Source organism: Cannabis sativa, chromosome 7 (assembly GCF_029168945.1).
Source record: "Cannabis sativa cultivar Pink pepper isolate KNU-18-1 chromosome 7, ASM2916894v1, whole genome shotgun sequence".
In the NCBI taxonomy this organism is placed as follows: Eukaryota; Viridiplantae; Streptophyta; class Magnoliopsida; order Rosales; family Cannabaceae; genus Cannabis; species Cannabis sativa.
The window spans coordinates 55,353,420-55,372,910 of record NC_083607.1 but is presented as its reverse complement, the minus strand read 5'-3'; the positions used below and the strand labels follow the sequence as shown (position 1 = coordinate 55,372,910).

General features: G+C 33.6%; 1 protein-coding gene across 1 annotated transcript; it reads right to left on the bottom strand.

Annotated features, from left to right (window-relative positions):
* Nucleotides 1-278: 278 nt before the first annotated feature.
* Nucleotides 279-5,497, bottom strand: LOC115697216 (uncharacterized). The gene is made up of 7 exons (XM_030624138.2): nt 5,115-5,497; nt 4,646-4,793; nt 3,896-4,087; nt 2,880-3,008; nt 1,507-1,676; nt 1,181-1,311; nt 279-710 (listed from the first exon to the last, which is right to left on the bottom strand). Exons 1-7 carry the CDS (start codon nt 5,374-5,376, stop codon nt 633-635), a joined length of 1,110 nt encoding a protein of 369 aa, XP_030479998.1. The 5' UTR covers nt 5,377-5,497; the 3' UTR covers nt 279-632.
* Nucleotides 5,498-19,491: the final 13,994 nt, after the last annotated feature.

Sequence of the window (19,491 nt, the reverse complement as noted above, 5' to 3'; positions counted from 1 at the left end):
GTTTAAAACAATAACAAAATTTGTACCGATTAAATTAAAAAAAAATTATAATTTTACAAATATTGAATACTTATACCGCTAAAAATAAATATTCAGTTTATGCTGCTTACAAACTTAAAATTTTAAATATTTATACCGATATTCACCCATATAAAATTGAATCTCTTAACACTTGCCTCCCTTTTCCATGTTAAAGAACAAAAAAATCAAATTCATTTTTTTTCTCTTAAAAAATTGAGTTGAATTCCGTTTCTATCTTCTGATTGTCACCTTAAACAGAAGAGAAAAAAAGGTCCATCAGAATCAAAGGAAACAAATGTAACAGAGTGCGTAGAGTTTGATAAAATCTTCTTCTCAACTTTCACTGGTTATACAAAGAATCAAACAAAAAAATCATTTGGGTTATACAAAGATATCATTTTGGTTCTGTAGAAAGTTGATTTGTACATTGGTAAAGTGTGAAACTCCAACAAATAGTTGCTGATGGCCATAGGAACACCTAAAGCCGCTTTCTTAGCAACAAGAGAGATAAAGTGATGAAAACACTTATGTAAAAATTCGATTTCAAGTTATAATCTTGGGCTTCTTTCTTGTAAACTTCTTGTGTTACTTATAAGCTGTATAGTCAAATGTTAGCTATGTTTATTTACTTCTGATTCTTTCATCAAGAAATTGAAAGCCAACAATGCTGCACCAACAGCAGGCTCCACCTGAGTTTAGAAAGTCAGTTCAACTCCATTACAAACCTCAAAAGAACAGTGAGAAATGCAAAAATAATGCTATTATTATACTCGTGTGACGGAAATTTCAATCATCATCATCGATTCTTTGTCTCATAACTGCAGAGATTTCAAAAATGCAGATAAGGGTATTCATGTGAAGCCAATGACTAACAAGAACATGAAAGAAGGTACTTGAACATAATAACCTCGATATGATAAAACTATGAGGTATTTGTAAGGCAGTAAGAAGCATTGGAGTGACACTCTCATGTTCTAACAAGAAACTATTCTGTGGATGCAAATTATCCTTTTTATTTGGATGACTTCATAGAAATTAAAAGAGAGAATCGTATCACTCTCAACTCAGGTATAATTTCTTAATGCTGACCAGTGAATGCAAATTATTTGAACTGATGATTTTAATAAAAATGAAGAAAAAAATAGCATAGAATGATAACCTTTGGTCGTATTGGCTGAGCATTAGGGAAGAATTTCTTGATATAGATCACAACTTCGTTTCCGATATCCCAAGCCCTCTTCGTTTCAAGGACACCGCCAACCATCACAACAGGAAATGAGCCAGTACTATCTGCAATCAAATTTCAGTATGCATCATGAATGAAGTAGTTAATGTGATCGTCAAGTAAAATCTGTGCTGCCATTATAAAAAAATACTTCAGATATCCCAACTCTTCAATCTCACTTCACTTTCTTAATTCAAATTGCTTAAAGCTAGTAAACAGAAAATCATTTGAGCCAACTAAATAATGATATCATATATTACCTTCACCACACAAGCGAAGCCTTTCAACAACAGCCTTAACACTGAGAGCTAATTCCTTGACAGCTTCAGTTAGAATATTATGTGCAATTTGATCTCCAGCTTCTGCACATGACACCACTTCTGGAACAAGTGCTGCAATGCGAGCCCACGATCGATCTTCATAAGTCCACCTAAATTTAATGACACTGAATTCAGCCTGAAAATATTTCTTGATCACAATACATGACAATAAAAAGTCATTTATCTATTAGTGACCATGTTTTTCATAAGGGTAGATTTCTCCAATTTAAAGACTAAACATTCAGACAAAGCAAACTGACTTTCATTTTAATTCTGCACCAGGATGCACGCGAAACATTGTGAGACCACAGACATACTTGCAGTAGGCTTGGACACTACACTGGTCAGCCAAGAACTGAAGCATAAGTTCACCTACTAACAACAGCGCAGACCACTTTGGCAAAGCATTAACCTTATCAAAAACACATAAATACTAAGGAACGGGTTCTCATATCTAAGTTTTCTGCGATGCAATTTACAGCCCATATCACTACTCTCACAGAAAAAAGGGCTGTAGAAGTGCAGATCCAAGAAAAAAAAAATATAACCAGAAATATGACAAAGCTTTTCTGTTTTTTAGGTCTAGTCAAACAATCCATGTCCATGCAGATACCACGTTGCTTACGCCAATGTTATTGCATGATTGATCTTCAAACACTTAAATCACCTTCAACCGTATAAAACAATATCAGTTTGTTTAAGCTTCATTTCCACTTTGGAAAAGAAAAAATATCAATTGAGTACAAAAATATGTGAAAAATGATCAATACAGTACAGAAGCTGCAGATCGGCTCAGCTTCGTGAGTGAAAATAGTTTAAATGATAATTAGGTTTCGGGCTTAAATATGCAAGAACTCTCTCCTCTCACAGCATAACGAATGCATGAACAGAACCAATCTGTTAATGAATGCTAAAAATTTGTTACTTTATTGTAGCGGGATTTCGAAATTTAAAACAGAAACTAGTTAAATACTCCCAATTTTAACTAGTTCAGCTCTTCCTAGATACATTTATGATTTATGTAGACTTTAAGACTCTAGATAAAGAAGGTCAAAATAAACATGAAACCACTAAGTACCAACACATTTTCACCAAGCAGATAACAGAATTTAAACAAGCATTTAAAATTACATTTGACAGCCATAGTCATAAAATTTATGGTAGACAATTTTATTCAAATTAACAAAATCGTAAATAAATAGAAACTTTAGGGATTTAATACACTAGAATTCAAATTACTCAAAATCAGATAAAACATATTAATCAAATGATTCTAATTATGCTAAGTAATTATTTGATTCTGCATCACATACCCAATTAGTTCATCAGGAGAAGAAAGACCAAGGGCCTTTAGAATTCTACTTGTAAGCATTGTCTGTGAACCACGGCCATCATTAGCCCTTATTACTGCAGTTAATGCTTGTGCAGCAATCCCATAACCACTGCAATTGCAAGTGTATTATTAATCAGATCATTTACTAAGAAATCCATATTATAAACCACGATAGTCTCTAAAGACTAGCAAAGCCTAGCAAGTTGGGGGCTTTGAAATTAAATTTAATTTTTCTATAGCTTTTCATACAACTTCACTCAAAGATAAAAGCCTTAACATTTCCATGGAGCTATTCTTAATGCAATGATAAATCAATATTACTAATACGTAGAGAAGGAGAAAAAGCTCTTCCAGAATAAGGCGTATTTTAATATTTCAACATAGGAAGTACAAAATGCACAGATATCTCCAGAATCTACAGAAACAATTTCTGCATAACCCACATTTCAACAAAAATCTAGACAATTTGACCGATTTTCCTTTTTTTCTTTAATGAAATTTTGGCCCTGTCAGTTCAACTGGAGACCTCCCAGTGACCTAGTAGACAATTTGAACAATTTCATTTTCTCCATAAACTCAATTGTCTGTGTCTTTATCTCTTTTTTCCCCTTCTAACAATCTAATTTCTATATACACACATTCATCTTCTTTAACCTGACATCTAATGTTAGCTTAATAATTGCAAACTATTCTTTCCTTTTCAAAAGCATGTTCTTATAAAAGGTGATTGTCCAAAGTCAACTCTCTTATACTATGATTCCATTAGACGAGCTTAGAACAAAATCCTATTCTTAACAACTTTATTGGAAGCCAATAAAAAATAAAATAAACAAGCAATCAAATATTGCCTAATAGTAAAGCATCTCATATTTAGAAATTTCCTTTATTATTAACAGAGAAAAAAAAAAACTATAGCCAGTTGCAAATAAAGTTAAACAAAAATAGCATATCTTCTTCATTTAAAAATTAAACTCGATAGTAAAAGTAAGTTCATACCTTCCCCAATCGCCTAAGATAGGTCCACCACCCGCAGCACGAGCTTCTTTGCCATCTTCAGAAAAGCCATAGGCAATGCTCCCTGTACCAGCAACCAATACACATCCATGAAGCTTTCCCATGGTCCCACTTGCAAGAGCTGCGACAGCATCATTTTGAACATATACTTTAACATGCGAAGGGAATATATCCCTGAAAAGTCAATCAAGCAACTCCAAGGGAATTAGAGAGTAATATGAATATATTTGTAAGGGAAGTTATTTCGTCCTATATTAACACTATCATGAACTTGTTTTGCATTGACATTTGTAAATTAGAATACGTCTGGATACCAGGCAATCAACATAGTAAAAACAATAACTATAACTTCTCAAGATCACACACATAACTATAAAATACACCTAGGGATCATAGAACTTAAACTCCACACGCATGAAACTTGTTTCATCAGCAAATCATTATAACATCATATGATTATATATACATTCATCAGCAAAGCATTATAACATCTTAAATCTTTCTATTTGTGATCTTTCTGCTTTAAATGAAAACATACAGAAACACTTAGTAAAAGGTCAACTCAAAAATCATGAAATCAAAGACATTCACATTAGAGCTTTGACACAAATGAAGACCACTTTGAAAGTTGAACTCTTAAAAATCGAATATATGCGAAAGGCAATATAAATTTAATTCAGCATACAAAAAGGTGGAAAACATATTATGAACAGAATATTCAGATTCACTCACCTTAGCCATTTCAGTATCTTCTCTTGGTCAGTTGGATGGTTAACACCAGAGACACCTAAACAAACAGCACGAACAGCAGACCAGTTTGAACCAGATTTTGTAAGGGCCTCTGTGATAACCTGCTCCAATGTTTCCTTGGCAGCATTCTCTGTTCAATCCAACACATTTAATACAACTAAGATAACATAATAAATATCAAAAAGAAAAGAACATAATTAACTTTAACTTAAGCTCCAAAAAACAGTTAAAGATTAAATATTTTCTTCAAAATGTGAAGAAAATAGCTAACCCTTTTCCCTTGAGCTGATAATAAATTGGGCATATTCAAAATTAAAAGCGAAAGCTAAAGTTTATGCAACATTAAAGGAATTTGAATAAGGTTTGCCAAACCAAACAAGATTTCCCAAAACAAGAAGGAAAAAAAAAAGCATAACTGAATCAGTAGAAAGAAAGGGAAATGAATTGAAACCTCCAACACTGTTGTAGTTAGAGCAACCACTGACAGCGCGAGCGAGAAGAGGAAGAGGGTCAGGGAGATCATTGGGGTCCGCCATCAATGGAAGACATACACAGACAGTAGAGGTGGTACCACCGTCCAAACCCAAAACGACGTTGGGCCCATCTCCATTTTGACGTGCTTCATCTTCTTCCAAAGAGAAATTCCCTTCAACCTCATTTGTGCCACTGTTCACGGGAATCGAATGAGAATGGCCAAACCCTCGATCAGCCATGATTGAATAGTTTTGGTTTCAGACAAGAAAACCGAACCCAGTTTTCTGTTAATTTGCAGCTCTGCCACGCCCCTAAGATTGACCAATCGCAATTTGCTTTGATTTTTTTTGTTTTTTAATTTCTATTTTTTAAATTTTAGAAATATTCTAGTAAATACTAAAAATAAACTAGAATGAGCACTAATTACAATCTCTTAGTCAACTTTGACTTTCAAAATCACCTGAAATATGTTTTTAATTTTTTTTTTCATAACGATATTCATTATAGTTACAGTATCATCACTGTAAATTTTTGAAAAATTTCGAATAGTTTACATTGTTGAAAACAAAGTTTCTGATATTCCAGTTTACCATGCGAATTCAAAAAACTTCAAACGTATTTTTGGCATTGTAAACTATTCGAAATTTTTCAAAAATTTACAGGGATGATGTTGTAAGCAAAAGGTACACCACTATGAAAAAAAATTTGAAAAAAAATATTCCGACAGGTGTTTTTGACCGTGGAGATTGACTAAGAAGTTGTAATAGTAGGTTGACGGTAGAACTCATCTTATTTTTAATTTAAATATTTAATAAGATATTTTTTAACAATTAATATTTATAAATAATTTTATTTTTATATATAAGTCCTTATTATAATATTTTTAACATTTAAACCATTTAACTATAATATTTACAATAAAATTCTATTTTTTTTTACAAAATTTAGACTTCCATCCCTTCTAAAATAAATTTTTGAATACTTAGTTAATTTTTAAAAATTACATCTAATTATTATTTTGCAACAACTGCTTGACTCATCTTCCTCCTTCAAAAAAGAATTTTAAAAAATTAAGGTTTCAGTTTGTCCCAACCTAACATTATGTGAATTTTTCACTTCGATACAATCTCCTACATCTCTGCCACAAACTCATTTCTCTATCCAACCAACTACAGTTAGATTTCTCTTTAGTTTTTAATAATTTGCTTGCTATTTTCCTACTGTTATGCTTATTTGTGAAAAAGAATCAACAATTTCAATTAATTGGTAACCTACTTTGATAAATTTTTTTACAATCTTTAGATTGATGAAGATGATTTCAACTAGGAGCGAAAATTGTTAACATGTTAGATAAATTAACAATTAACCCAAGATCTATTTGTATATAACATAGAACACAATAATAGTATATGATAATTGAGTATGTGTACCTGATTGATCCATAGCAATTTTCTCTGATTGATCCACAACAGTTACTCCAATTTGATAGTGCAATACTATGAACTAAGTCTTCCTCCCTAGATCTCTAAATCAGAAGCAGTTTATTTTCTCTGATTATCAAAAAGGTATACAATTGTGATGAGACAATATGTATTTATAGAGTTAGGGAGGGGACTTAGCTACAAAACCCTAGTTGGGCTGGGCCTGCTCATCAAAGGCTTCAGTCAACTAGAAAAGCCCACACTTCTGCTTCACCTAGACTTTACTCACAGATGCTAAGCCCATTAACAATTGATCACCAACAACATGGGCTAACACAGCAAAGAACTATCCAATCAACCCAAGTTTTAATAAAACCAATAAAACTTAATGTAAGCCCAAATAAAAGTCTAACATTCTCCCACTTGGGCTACATTGATTTTAATACATATATATTATATATCAAAATAATTTTGTTTGAAAACGACTCATGGGTTGAACAACAGGAAAACATTTGTGGCCACTTTAAAAACTGATAGTTCTCTGATAGCATCTCAACATACCGGTCCAATTTAACCTTTGATAATGAACTATGACAGTCATATTGTTTTTAACTCAACAAAAGACATTCATAATCACAAATACCAAAGTATTAAATCGACATGGTCAATAAGTCTAGTAGTGTGGTAAGGAATTATGTTCAACATGTGATCAATATAAAATAACATAATATCCTTATCAGTCCTCAATTTCACTGATACCGTGATGCTTAATAAATAAGCCAGTGAAATTAAACATACACCACTTAAAATAAGTAAGTGTCACTAAACTTGCTTAAATAATTAAGCCAACAACATATCATTGTCAATAAGCAAATAAATTTAAAAGACAATGATCACAACAATATGAACCACATGCTTTCAATTCAATCATTCTCGAGAATATAACAAAACATAATTGAAAACATATCCATTCAATAATAAAAATATTGAAACATAAAATGTAGTTCATAACTTTATTCAGAAAATTATAAATAATAATTTCTAAAAACAAACAGAAAACAAAACTCCCACTAACCCAAAAGATCAAAAGATTCTAAAATGCCCATATTAACAACATGTTTATTAAACAGCACGGCACTTAACCCTTTGGTTAGAGGATCAGCTAACATCGACTCGGTCTTGCAATTTTCAATAACAATGTCTCCTTTCTTGACCAAGTCTCTAACAGTGAGATACTTTATTTCCATATGTTTAGAAGCACTACTAATCTTGTTATTCTTTGAAAAGAAAACAGCAGCATTATTATCACAATAGATTAGCATAGGTGTGAAAATAGAATCAACCACTCGTATCTCCGAAATAAAATTCTTCAGTCACAAAGCTTGCAAAGATGCCCCATAACATGCAACAAACTCAGCATACATAGTAGATGACGTGATCAAAGTCTGTTTGACACTCTTCCAAGAAATAGCAAAGACTCGCCAAGGTGAAAATATAGCCGAAGTTGACTTTAAATCATCTACACAACCACCAAAATCGAATACGAATAACCAACAACTCGAAGATTGTCAACATGCTTATACACAAGCATAAAACTCTTCGTTCTTTGCAAATATCTCAAAACTTTCTTGGCCGCAACCCAATGATCAAGGCCGGGATCGGATAAATATCTCCCAAGAACATTTACTACGAAAGCTATGTCAGGTCGAGTGCAAACCTGAGCATACATCAAACTCCCTACTACACTTGCATAAGGGATGTTCTTCATTGCTCCTCTTTCCAAGTCGTTCTTAGGACATTGCTGCTTAGTGAACTTGTCCCCTTTCAGAATAGGAACAGAACCAGCTTTACACAAATCCATGTTGAACCTTTTGAGCACACGATTAATGTAAGCTTCTTGAGATAAGCCAAGAACTTTTCGATTCCTGTCACGATGGATCTCAATCCCCAAAACATATGATGCCTCTCCAAGATCTTTCATATCAAAATTGGAAGACAGAAAATTTTTGGTCTCATTTAGTAGTGACAAATCACTGCTGGCAAGTAAAATGTCATCTACATAAAGAACAAGAAAAATATAACGACTCCCACTGATCTTCATATAAATACATTGATCAAACTTGTTCTCTACGAAACCAAACGATGTCACAACCTGGTCAAACTTCAAGTACCACTGGCGAGATGCCTGTTTGAGACCATAAATGGATCGTTTCAACTTGCAAACTAAGTGTTCTTTTCCTTTCTCCTTGTAGCCTTCAGGTTGAGACATATAGACTTCCTCATTCAATTCTCCATTCAGAAAAGCAGTTTTAACATCCATTTGATGCAACTCTAAATCAAAATGCGCAACTAAGGCCATAATAATTCTGAATGAATCTTTAGTGGAAACAGGTGAGAAAGTTTCAGTGTAATCAATACCTTCTCTTTGAGTAAAGCCTTTAGCCACTAAACGCGCTTTAAACCTTTCAATCTGTCCCTTTTTATCCCTTTTAGCCTTTAAAATCCACTTACAACCTATTGGTTTGAAACCATCAGGTAATAAAACTAGCTCCCATACACCATTTTTCTTCATGGAGTCGATCTCATCATCCGTAGCTGTTAACCATTTTGAAGATTGTGGACTATTAAGTGCTTCACTAAAAGTGACAGGATCCACAAAATGATCAATATCATATTCTCCTTCTCCAAGATAAACAAAATTATCATGACACTTTGTTGACTTCTTTTGTCTACGAGATCTTCTTAGAGGAGGTACTTCGGAATAACTTCTCTTTGTTGATCATTGTTTTGAATAACATCTTCCACAACTGGAATTTCTTCAATAACAGGATTCTCATTAACAATAGGAGCTTCATCATTAATAGGCCCTTCATCAATAATAGGACCTTCATCATCTTCGATATCGGGAGCAATGTATTCATCAACAATGGGAGCATTACCAACTGGAGTAGGATGGAGACTACTATAATCATCTCTTGAAACTGACATAGGAATACAAATTCCTTTAGATGACTCCCCCATTTCAAGAGATGTTGAAGGAATTTTTTCAGCAACATCAAATTCCAGAAATTTAGCGATGCGAGATTCAACAATTCGCGTACCACGAGTGGGACAAGAAAAGCGATAGCCTTTTGAGCGCATTGGATAACCAATGAAATAACAACGATTTGTTCTCGGATCTAACTTTTTCAAATTAGGATCATAAATCTTTACTTCAGCTGGACAACCCCATACACGAAGATGATTTAGACTAGGCTTCCGCCCAGTCCACAACTCAAAAGGGGTCTTGGGAACAGATTTACTGGGAACACGACTTAAAATATAAGTTGCAGTCATAAGTGCTTCACCCCATAAAAACTCTGGAAGATTTGTTCTACTCATCATACTTCTAACCATATCCATGAGAGTGCGATTTCTCCTTTCAGCAACGCCATTTTGCTCGAAGTGAACCGGGCATAGTGTATTGAGCAACTATACCATTTTCTTGTAAGTACTGCAAAAAGCCCCATGTGTTGTCCAGATTCTGTATAACGACCATAATATTCTCCTCCACGATCAGAATGAACAACTTTGATGACTCTTCCTAATTGTTTCTCAACCTCATTTCGAAAAATTTTGAGTTTATCAAGGGCGTCAGATTTTTCTTTAATTAAATAGGTGAATCCATAACGAGAAAAATCATCGATAAAAGTGATAAAATACTTATTTCTGCACAACGTGGTGGAATAAGGACCACTGATGTCTGTGTGGATAATTTCCAATAAAGATTGACTGCGATTTGCAGTCTTCTTTCTTGTTTTAGTCAATTTTCCACGAGTACAATCAACACAAGTATCCCAATCAGAAGCATCAAGAGGAGGAAGTATTTCAGATTTAATTAAACGATCAACCCTTTCTCTGGAAATATGACCCAATCTTTTGTGCCATAACAATAAGGATGTTTCCTTAATATGAGGTCTTTTACCCACAGTATTCACAACATTAAAAGAGGAATCTAAAGGAGCCAATGACAACTTGTAAAGACCATCAGAATAAGAGCAATTTCCAATAATTCGAGAGTCAAGCATAATGTCAACATTATCATTTGCAAAATGAAAAGAATATCATTGTTTAACCAAAAGAGGAAGCGAAACTAAATTCCTTTTAAAAGTAGGAACATAAAAAGTATTGTTCGTAATAATCTTATCACGAGACCGTAATTCAAGAATAAATGTTCCAACATAGATAACGTCAACTCCAACATCATTGCCAACTTTAAGCTTGGACTCCCTCTCACTTGGCTTCCTGAGATCCCTTAGCCCCTGTAAGGAAGCGAAACATGAACAAGTAGCACCACTGTCTAACCACCAAGAATCAATAGGAACATCAACTAGATTAGATTCAAAACAAACACATGCCAATGGATTACCTGATTGTGCTTGCTTCTTTTCTAACCAAGTCTTAAATTTGTGACAGTCCGTTCTCCGATGCCCTAATTTTTCACAAAAGTAACACTTCACATTAGAGTATTTGGACTTTCCATTGTTATTCTTCTGTTTATTCTTATGCTCCTTACCATTACCATTCTGTTTTGTAGCACCATCATTTTTATTCTTGAATTTTCCTTTACCTTTGTTGGGCTTGAGGTGAGAAACATAGTTAGCAGATTCATTCTTCTCCCTTTTAAGCTTGCTTTCTTCAGCTACACACTGAGAAATTAGATCGCTGATAGTCCATGTTTGATTGTAAGTGTTGTAGGCTGTCTTGATAAGGCTGAAAGAGGCAGGAAGAGCATGAAGAGCTCGATGAATAATGAAAGAGTCAGGAAGAGGAATATTATGATCTTTTAACTTGGACTGAACATTCACCAATTTCAGAATAAAATCTCGCACTCCTTTTAATTCATCATACTTAATGGTTGTCATTTCATCCATAAGATGCCCAGCTTCAGCGTTTTCTCCAGTGTCGTATAATTTTTCTACAGCATTGAAAAACTCTTTGGCATTTGTAGTGTCTGGCAAACCACTCAATAGATGTTCAGGAATGGATCTTTTCATAGTAAGAAGACTAAGTCGACTTGACTTTTCCCATTGTGCATGATGAGTTCTCTCGGCGGTACATCGGAGTCGATAAGATCAGCAGGTTTTTCTTCTCGTAGGCACAAGTCCAAATCCATTATGCCTAAAGTAAATTCCACATCTCGTTTCCATGTCTTGTAGTTGGAAGCATTCAAAATATGGATGGAAGCATTATTGTTGTTCACAGAAAAGGAGACTGAAAAAATTCAAAAATTAAAACTTGAATAAGCAATATGAGCAATGTATTAGAAAATATTGTAGAATCAACTGGTCATTATAAACTCCCCTTTGGGGTGAGAATATAACACACACATGATCTACCTTCATGAAGTTAACAACAAAGAAAAAATACATATCATTTAAGAATTTTATTACCTTTGGGCAAATAAATTTCTTAAAAATATGTATTAATTCAAACAAAAAATAATAATAAATTTATATATTTAAATTATTACCTTTGGGCAAATAATTAAAATATATACATTTAATATTAACTCACTTCATGGAATGTGAACTAATATATGTAAATACTACCTTTGGGCAAGTAATTACACATATAGTCAACCAAAAATATAATATTTTCTTCAACATGTGAAATTTGGTGATAAAACAATCATTGAAAATTAATAATTTTCAACCAAATTTCCAAAAGAGATATATAATTGCTTTTATTATATTGATAATTAAAAAAAATAAAGTGTCCACCATAACACATTATTTTTATATCAAATAATCAAGTTTTATAATTTTAGAACAACAATTAATGGAAAAATGTGAAATAAAGAATATTGGTGGAGATTACATAGTCAAAATAAATTAAATAAGAGAGTGACTATGTCTTATGGAACGAGAAGAAACTCAAAAAATTTTCTATGATTGACAAATTTCGAAAAATTATCAAAAAATATTTTTAATAATTTTTTAACTACATAATTATCATTAAAATAATAATAATTATTAAACGGAGTCAAAAAATTAATTAAAAATCATAGAAAAATCAGAAATTGAATTTTAATAACGCTGAAAAAAAAAATCGTCGAAAACGGACCTCCCAGCCGGCCCCACGCGCCCCCACGCGCCGCCTGCGCGAGTGGGCTTCGCGGCTGGGAGTTGTCTTCAACCTCCAGCGGGTCCAGCATGCGGGTCAGACGACCCGGTTCGGCCCCAGTCGGGTCTGCAACAGTTTTCCGGCCAAAAATTCGTCGAAAAGTGGGGATTTTGGATGGGTTTTGCTCGGGATGTAATTTCTAATCAATCTAAGCTACTAATTTCCGGTATTAAGGTGTAAATCTCTAAATTTCATGGCAAATATCTAACCGAAAATTGAAAAACACAATAGAAAAAAAATTGTAATGCCAATCTCGGTTTGAATCCGAAATTAATCATGTAGGAACAATCTTAAACAATTGATAATGACAAATCTATCATCAATTTTAGATCAAAAACCATAAAATCAAAACACACAAATTATAATTTCATATTATAATTATATAAACCCTAAAACTTTAAAATTAAAATTCTCTTAATATAGACTATGAATTCAAACATATAATATATCAATTGAAAGAGAATTTAACGATCAATAAAATCCCTAAAGTTTTAAGATTTATAAACAAAAAATTACACATAAAATAATAACGAAATTAATATGAAATTATGAATAATTAATATATACAAATTAATTATACTAATTATAGGTTCTAAATCATATACAATAGGCAATCTGATACCACATGTTAGATAAATTAACAATTAACCCAAGATCTATTTGTATATAACATAGAACACAATAATAGTATATGATAATTGAGTATGTGTACCTGATTGATCCATAGCAATTTTCTCTGATTGATCCACAACAGTTACTCCAATTTGATAGTGCAATACTATCAACTAAGTCTTCCTCCCTAGATCTCTAAATCAGAAGCAGTTTATTTTCTCTGATTATCAAAAAGGTATACAATTGTGATGAGACAATATGTATTTATAGAGTTAGGGAGGGGACTTAGCTACAAAACCCTAGTTGGCCGGGCACCGCTCATCAAAGGCTTCAGTCAACTAGAAAAGCCCACACTTCTGCTTCACCTAGACTTTACTCACAGATGCTAAGCCCATTAACAATTGATCACCAACAACATGGGCTAACACAGCAAAGAACTATCCAATCAACCCAAGTTTTAATAAAACCAATAAAACTTAATGTAAGCCCAAATAAAAGTCTAACATAACAATCATTAATTTTATAGTTGTTATTACATTTTTTTACTTAATTTTTCATTTTTTTTAAAAGAAAAAAAAAACTAAATAACTTGAACCAATCTTAGATTGACACATTAATTTGGCACTTAGGGTTTGTTTGGTACACTGTATTATACCATATTGTATTGTATAGTATTATATTAAAGTGTATTTTATGCAATAACTTTTTTATGTAAAAACTATATGTGGTATTAACTTTTATTGTCACCTAAATATATAATATTTTAGTATAAATTGAAGTTTAACATAATATTATATAAAAATATGATACATAATCCAATTCAATACAATACAATACAATACGACCTAATACGACGTTCCAAACGAGCCCTAAAGGTGTTAAAAAATAAGATTGAGTGTAAAATTACCTCTGATTAGAGGTCATTCATACTATTTTTTATTAATTAAGGTTATGTGTGTAATCTTTAAATTATAAGGAGTTTTGTTGTAATTATTTAAATTATTTAAGTTAAAAAAATAATTGCTAAAAGATCTTTACTTATTAACAAATTGCATAAAATTAATTAATAATTATTAGTAATTTAATTTTAAATATAATTAATTTTAATTAAGTTTTTATAAGGAAATAAAGTATTAAGTTACAAGTTATTTATTATTTTATTTTTTAAATTTCTAAATTAATCACAACCATTCAATAGTGATCTAATGCTTAAAAATAAATGTAATAACCATGATAGTTACATATTTGATGTAACTATTAAAATCTCCTCCATAATTTTATTTATTTTATACTTTTTTTTGACGCGATGAACAGAATCACACGTGATGAACAATGCAGCAAACCACAATCGGTGGTGGAATTTCCTCGAACCAAGATAGCTCATCATTTAACCAAAGGGCATATTTATTTTATACTTTTAATAATTAAAATATATATTGATTTGTTATTTTAGTGTTAGTAATTAGTTCATAGATAATAGCCCTAAATATAATATCAAATTTTTAATAAAGAAATTTTAGTAATTTTACTTTAGTATTATGTTTCTTATGAATTTTGATTGAGTTTAGTATTTAAATTTGTAGTATTGAGATTTGTTTTTTTTTTTTTTGGATAAGGTCATAGAGATTTTAATTCATTGAGTAATACTAAATTGGTAACTATATTGACATATTGATGCAGATTGCATAAATGATTTATAAACACACCATTATACTTTAGCTAGACGATATGTAAGTGTTTGTTGTTATATACTAAATAAATGTTGACTTAGTCATATAAATTATATATTTACATATATCATTTATAAATAAGTATCAAGTGGTACCATAAAATGTATAGGTATATACATTATATATATGTATTATGTACTTGTTTAATAATGTTGATCAATGATCAGAATTATATTATGATGGATCAATTAGTTTACTAACCTAAAAAATTTGTATGGCTTGGATCGATAATCATTATCTATGATTAATTTTTTTTATAACTAGCTATTTGGATAAATAGTTTACTAACTAAATTGAAATTAGACTATAAAAAATTTACATGTATATTTGTGTTTATATGATTTTATATATAATTTAAAATCTAATTATTATAATTTATATTTGAATTGTAGATATATAAAAAATATTATTCAATAGTTCTAAATTTATCACATTAAATTGAACCAGAGGTTGATAGAAGTTCAAAGAGACATTGTAATTCAATAAATATGGCAAATCTTCCAACTGATCCTAGATTACGAGCTCCGATTTCTAATTATAATCCCAATATTCAGGATGAAATTCGAAGACATTATTTACAACAAGGGCCTTGTCAACCAAGAAGTCACAATTTTCCTCTTACTTTCTTTGGAAAACAAAAGCGCTGGTATCAGAGCCATAACTCATACTATCCTATTGACGAGTCTCTGCTTTCCACAATGGCTAATTTTGACGAATCATCAAGCTCGCTCAGTACTCTTTCGGCCCCTCTTGCACTTACACCCTCTCCTACTTGTCGCAAATCAACTTCTAATAAGCTAGACTTCCTTTATGAACTTTCTTATGTTCCAGATGAAAATAAAATTACTTCTGATTCTCTTCCTCTCTTAAATCCATATCAACCTTTCACCAAGACCCCTTCCTCTTTTACTAGATCCATTAAAGCACTTATTAAACCGTCTTTCAAAGCCCCAAAAGAATACATTCAAGCCTCAAAATTCAGTCAGTGCCAACTTGCACCAACAACAGAGGTCCAATTTGTAACTCTTGAAATCCCCCAGAACTCCCTCCGCAATGGATGGCACAGGGGTATACCCACATCCACTTTGGTGCTATTCGACTTGCTCTCAATTATCATGGTCGTAAAGGCCTTCCGGTTAGCGCTCGTATTGGTCTTCTTGATACTCGAATGAGGAAATATCAACATGCCAGTATAGCTACTATTGAAACTACCTTAAATGCATGAACAGTGGTCGTCACTCTGTTTCCCAATTTCAACATGTCTCTCAGAGATAATCGGCTGACTGATGCTTTTAAAGTAGAAGTACAAACAGTAGGAGTGGAACAAGACCCAACCTCTCTTGGCGCCACACTCCACTATCAGATGGCATATCGACTTCAAGATCATGCTCTTGATCTTAACATTCCTCAAACACAAGATGCTTTACTCATCTCCGTCGATTCTAAACAGGTACCCACCTGCACACATGTCCCAAAGCAAATGACCACTGAAGAACTCACAAAGCTCTTACCCAAGTCGTGGGTCACCAACTATGAAAAACTTCATAAGCCACAGCCTGTGGTTCAGACCACAACTGAACCTTCCTACCATACAAAAGAAGATGGGTCTGTCGAAATTATTTTTGACAGAAGCCAAACAAAAACACCTAGCTGTTTTCACACCCAATACGTCATCACACCAATCCAGTCAATAGATGCAGAAATCTTGTACTTCGATTCCCAAGGAAAGCCAATTTATGCTTTTGAATCCTCCGAGGGGCATAAATACTGGGATGTTTGTAACTGCAAAAGTTGTTTAAAAGATGATGAGCCCTCACCACGTCCAACTCCAGGAAGACGACTAAAGGAAAAATTGGAAAGAAGCGACAAAACCATCGGTTTATTAGGCCAACCATCGGGAAAATTCGACTACATAGTCAAATACTCTGCACCAAAGAGCTACAATCAGCCTATGCCAGAACCTACCGGATGGGATTCAGACGATGCTTCACAAGATTCACAGCCTAAGATAGTTTTGCCTTGTTACAAAAGACAAGCAAAATGGATGAAGAAGCATGGAGAAAAATTTCCAACACCAGCTGTTCAACAATCAGTTCAATCACTTCCTGACGCAAACATGATCACCTCCAGCCCATCCATTGATTATGATGAACATTTTCCTCCTCTCAAGAGGTTTGAAAAAACTGAAGATCAGGGCACCACTTCCCACCATCCAAAAATACACAATCCTACGACAAGGAATGTTGATGGAACTTTACAAAAGGTCTCAGCAGCCGAAGAAGTATTAAATTGGCAAACAGAAAATATGATCGCCCAAAACCACGTCTTAAAACAGGTAGAAAAACACATCGCCCGCACAGAGACAATCGTCAAACAACAATCACAAGATACGATTATTGAAAAGTTGACGAACAAGATTCAACAGACGCATGACGAACTCATGGCCATCATAAAATCAAACTCTGTTCCAATGTCATTATTCTTGGCTAAAGAAGCAGAAATGAAAGCCCTTAAAACCCAGTATGAATCTCTAAAAAAGCAATTTTTTCAACGAGAATCATACCCTACGGGGCCTCCGTCAACACTCTTTGGAGCAAATACACCATCAGTACCATGGCAGTTCTCAACCATGCCAAAGACCTCTCCAACATCACCCTTCTCAGTCTCTTCGCAAGAAGACTCACTTCTCCGACTTAGACGAATGCTTGACGAAAATCAACAACAAAAAACCAAAAAGGGGAAGAAAAAGGAAAGCCTAGACAATTCTCCTCCACGAGCATCCTTCCTATCCGAAAAAGAGCCAAAGCAATTCATGGCCCAACATAATCCGATTTCTGCCATGCTCCACAGACCAGATGAAGAATTTGATAGTCAGTCTTCTTCTTCTTCTTCTTCTTCTGACCAAGAAGAAAATTCTGAAACTTGCTCACAAGATTCAGATACTAGTAACGAATCCCAAGATTCGGGTACTAGTGACGAGTCTAAAGACTCGGATACTTCTGATGATGACGTACCCCCCTTATTTTATGGCTCAATCTGCATACTCTCAAACTGAGCCTATTGTCAAAAGTGAAGATGAAAGTGAAGAAGATGAAGAAGAAGCAGCTACAAAGAACACAGAATCCAAGCATCACCAAAAGAGTAAATATTCTAAGTTTCAAACTTTTACTCTTGATGACATTCCCCCATCTAAATGGCGAGAAAGATTCCAAGAATTTCAAGCTTGGCTAAGCTTGGAGACACAAAAACCACAGGCACAGACTGGGACGATCCTCTTGAATTTTGTCTCAAGATTCACTGGAACTTTGCAGGATTGGTGGACAAGCCTAGGTGAATATAGACAGATGACTTTCCTGCAACTCCCATCTGTCGCAAATGCCGTAAGCCATCTCTATGTCGAATTTTGTGGCCAAGATGCACAAGTAACTGAAAGACTTAGAGCAGAGTTTTTCAAGCTCAAGTGTTGTTCAATGGACAAAAGAGACTTAGAAAAGCATTACAAAAGAATGACTAAACGATTCTACCAAATAGGTGGAATTGATGATCCAAATCTAAAGCAAGCCTTCCTTTCCTCTATTCCAGAGCCTCTTGGCAAAGAAACTTTCAGGCTACTCTCTGGATTAGGGAAAAGCCTAACGGATGCTACAATTGGAGAAATTTTCCAACTAGTCTTAAAGGCCCTTGAAAAAATGTGCTCCCAGAAGAAATTTCTCCAGGAATTTATGAAGCAATCCAAAAAACTAGGCAAAGTTTGTAGCAGACGAGATTTACTCATCAAATGCCCTTCTGAATCTTCGTGTTCCTGCAAAACCCCAAAGAAAAAAACCAAGTTCAAGACGTTCAAGTTCTCAAAACACAAGGGACGTAAAATAAAATTTTTACGAAAGAAGCGTGACTTTCGCAAAAAATCTGATCGATGTTTCGTCTGTGGAAAAAAGGGGCATTATGCAAAACAGTGCCCAAAAGGAAAAACAGTCAAGCTCATATCACATATTCAACAAACGACCGGGATGTCTCTTAAAGAGAACGACATAGAGTCAATCTTCTCCACCGATGATGAATTCAACTCAGACTCCCTTTGTGCATTCGAACAATGGAGTGATTCAGACACTCCAGAATGCTATCAAATGTCCACTATTCACACAATGCAGCCATCCCCTGTCCTCACTGTGCGAGTTCTTCCAACAAAATATGCCAAGCCGATAAAAGTGGCCGGATTCTTTGACACGGGAGCATCATACACAATATGAACCCTGATATTCTTCCGAAAGAATATTGGAAGAAAGAGAAACAATACTTCCATGCTGCAAATGGAGGTATTTTTTGCACAGAATTCATCAGCAAACCGATTCGATTGCAGTTCTTCCCAGGGTGTTCTGTTACTCACAGAGTCATTAGATCAAAATTGCCCGGAAAAGACCTAATT

What these genes read in the sequence shown, in the direction of transcription:
- LOC115697216 (XM_030624138.2), bottom strand. Translation starts at nt 5,376, where the DNA reads ATGGCTGATCGAGGGTTTGGCCATTCTCATTCGATTCCCGTGAACAGT. An exon ending in AAGATACTGAAATGGCTAAG is followed by an intron (nt 4,088 to 4,645) that starts GTGAGTGAATCT and finishes TTGACTTTTCAG; the next exon opens with GGATATATTCCCTTCGCATG. An exon ending in ATCTTAGGCGATTGGGGAAG is followed by an intron (nt 3,009 to 3,895) that starts GTATGAACTTAC and finishes TTGCAATTGCAG; the next exon opens with TGGTTATGGGATTGCTGCAC.